General features: G+C 54.8%; 1 protein-coding gene across 1 annotated transcript in view; it reads left to right on the top strand.

Annotated features, from left to right (window-relative positions):
• Positions 1-326: 326 nt before the first annotated feature.
• Positions 327-2461, top strand: part of HS1BP3 (HCLS1 binding protein 3) — a 32140-nt gene continuing 30005 nt past the window's right edge. Inside the window, exons 1-3 of the mRNA XM_010840682.1 lie at positions 327-425; positions 1510-1553; positions 1862-1948. Of these exons, the coding sequence (XP_010838984.1) occupies positions 327-425; positions 1510-1553; positions 1862-1948 (230 nt within the window). The remainder of the gene's footprint in view (positions 426-1509; positions 1554-1861; positions 1949-2461) is intronic.

Raw genomic sequence — 2461 nt, 5'->3', positions numbered from 1 at the left:
CCAGTCAACACGTCTGACCACAGTGCGGGAGACTTGGGGTTCGTTCCCAAGGTCAGGAAGATCCCCTGGAGAAGGGAGTGGCCACCCCCTCCAGTATTCCTGCCTGGAGAATCCCATGGACAGAGGGGCCTAGCGGGCTACAGTCCATGGGGGTCACAAGGAGTCGGACACAAATGAGACACCCTTTAGTTGACCTGTCTGTGCATTTATCCCAGTGGCCTGCCACTGGTGCCCAGGACCTGGAGAACTGGCGGGTTTAGGGGAACAGGCAGGGGACCTGAGTCTGTGATCCCAGCCGTGGGGCAGGGCCTCTCAACTGGGGCGGCATGACGAGGGGTACAGTGGAATTGTGGGGGGGGGTGGTGTCACAGATAGAAGCCCTGGAGAAACTGCCGGGTGTGGTGTTCCAAGACGGAGCAGTAACAGTAAGCAGGGCTGTTAGGAGGTGCGGGTCAGCGGGGAGGCAGGGGGCAGCCTGCAGTGAACCCTGGCTCCACCTCTGACCCACTGAGCCCAAGTACAGGTGACTCCCTTTTTGCGTCTGCTTCCCTGTAGCTCAGACAGTTAAGAATCTGCCTGCAATGCAGGAGACCAGGGTTCAATACCTGGGTCGGGAACATCCTTTGGAGAAGGAAATGGCAATCTATTCCAGTATTCTTGAGAATCCCACAGACAGAGGAGCCTGGCAGGCTGCAGCCCGTGGGGTTGCAAAAAGTCGGACATGACTGAGCAACTAACACTTTGGGCTTCCCTGATAGCTTAGCTGGTAAAGAATCTGCCTGCAATGTGGGAGACCCAGGTTCGATCCCTGGGTTGGGAAGATCCCCTGGAGAGGGGAAAGGCTACCCACTCCGGTATTCTGGCCTGGAGAATTCCATGGACTGTATAGTCCATGGGGTCGCAAAGAGTCAGACATGACTGACTGATCAGAACACTCTGTGACTTGAAGTGGGTCTCAGTGGTGGTGTCCCTCTGTAGTGCTTCGGGAGCACCTTAGACAGGCGAGGTCCCCACAGCAGAGCCTGTGGGGGTGCCTCTTGCCTTTCACCCCCTCTGCTGTCCTGTGCCCGTCACACTGTCACTCAGGGACACCACGCACAGCACCAGGAGCAGAGGGTCTTAGCGCTTGGTGGAAAGGCTAGGACACTCGTCTTGTCATTGGCGAAAGGAAAGGAGGGCTGATCATTTGTTTTTCCAAGTGGCTCGTGAATGCTGAACTTACTTAACACTCACCTGAAGGGCGGTTCGCCCGGGCCTTTCTCAGTGATTCATGCTTTCACTTTCTTTCACTATACCAGCAGCCCCCAGCCTTTTGGCACCAGGGACCGGTTTTGTGGAAGACAGTTTTTCCAGGGATTCAGGGTGGGGGTGGGTGGGAATGGTTTGGGGATGATTCCGTCTCATTACGTTTATTATGCTGCCCCCAATCCAACAGGAGCCAGAGCTCAGGCAGTAACTCGAGCCACAGGGAACGGCTGTAAATACAGCTGAAGCTTCCCTCGCTTGCAGGCTGCTCACCTCCTGGTGTGCGGGCAGGTCTCTAACCTGGACCAGTAACCATCTGTGGTCCAGGGTTGGGGACCCCTGCCTTCCACCCGGTGAGAATGTTCGTGGGTGTAGAGGTTGCTACATTTGGTGGTAGGTGGCTGTGTGGTGGGTTGTCCTCCCTGCTGGTGACAAATGGCATCGTAGTATGGTGTCATTTGCCCGGTGTGGAAAGAGGGGGACCTGTGTGGAAGGAGTGCAGGGCGTAGGGTGTCACGTGTTGGATTGGGACAGAGTTCCGGGGCAGGAAGGGCCATGTCCCAGCTGTCTCCCTGGCAGCCCAACCCTTTGGGCCCTCCTGTTTCTTGTCTTTTAGAAGTCCTGCCCTGCAGAGGCTGGGTCTGGACCCTGATAACGGGGTGCCCAGCGCATCCTGTCATAAGTGTTTGTGTGGTTTATGTTTGTGAGTGCAGGTCTCCATGATACCCTCACCCAGAAAGAGGAATACATTTAGCCTTCTTCTCACCTCAGGGAAAACATTTCATAACTTCTTTGCTCACTGTGCAATTCATTGCATTTGTGTAGCATTTAAAAATTCTCAAAGAGCTGTAACGTTTCCAAGTATCCACTCAAAGCCTGCATTAATCATTCAGTTGTGTCCGAATCTTTGCAACCCCATGGACGAATGCCTGCCAGACTCTTCTGTCCATGGGATTTCAAAGGCAAGAATACTGGAGTGAGTTGCCATTTCCTTCTCTAGGGCATCTTCCCAATCCAGGGATCAAACTCAGGTCTCCTGCATTGCAGGCAGATTCTTTACCGTCAGAGCAAAGAATTTGCTGTTTCCACAGCCCCATTTTCTCCACTGTTTTTCTGCTGAGAACAGGCCTTCGTTCTTGAGGGACCCACAGGCAGGGCCCTGGCCTGGGAAGCCAGGCTTCAGGAGGGGCTGGCATGTGGAGGGGCGGGTAGCCTG

This window comes from Bison bison, unplaced genomic scaffold, assembly GCF_000754665.1.
Source record: "Bison bison bison isolate TAMUID 2011002044 unplaced genomic scaffold, Bison_UMD1.0 scf7180017864145, whole genome shotgun sequence".
Lineage (NCBI taxonomy): Eukaryota > Metazoa > Chordata > Mammalia > Artiodactyla > Bovidae > Bison > Bison bison.
This window is presented reverse-complemented; position numbering and strand designations above follow the sequence as displayed.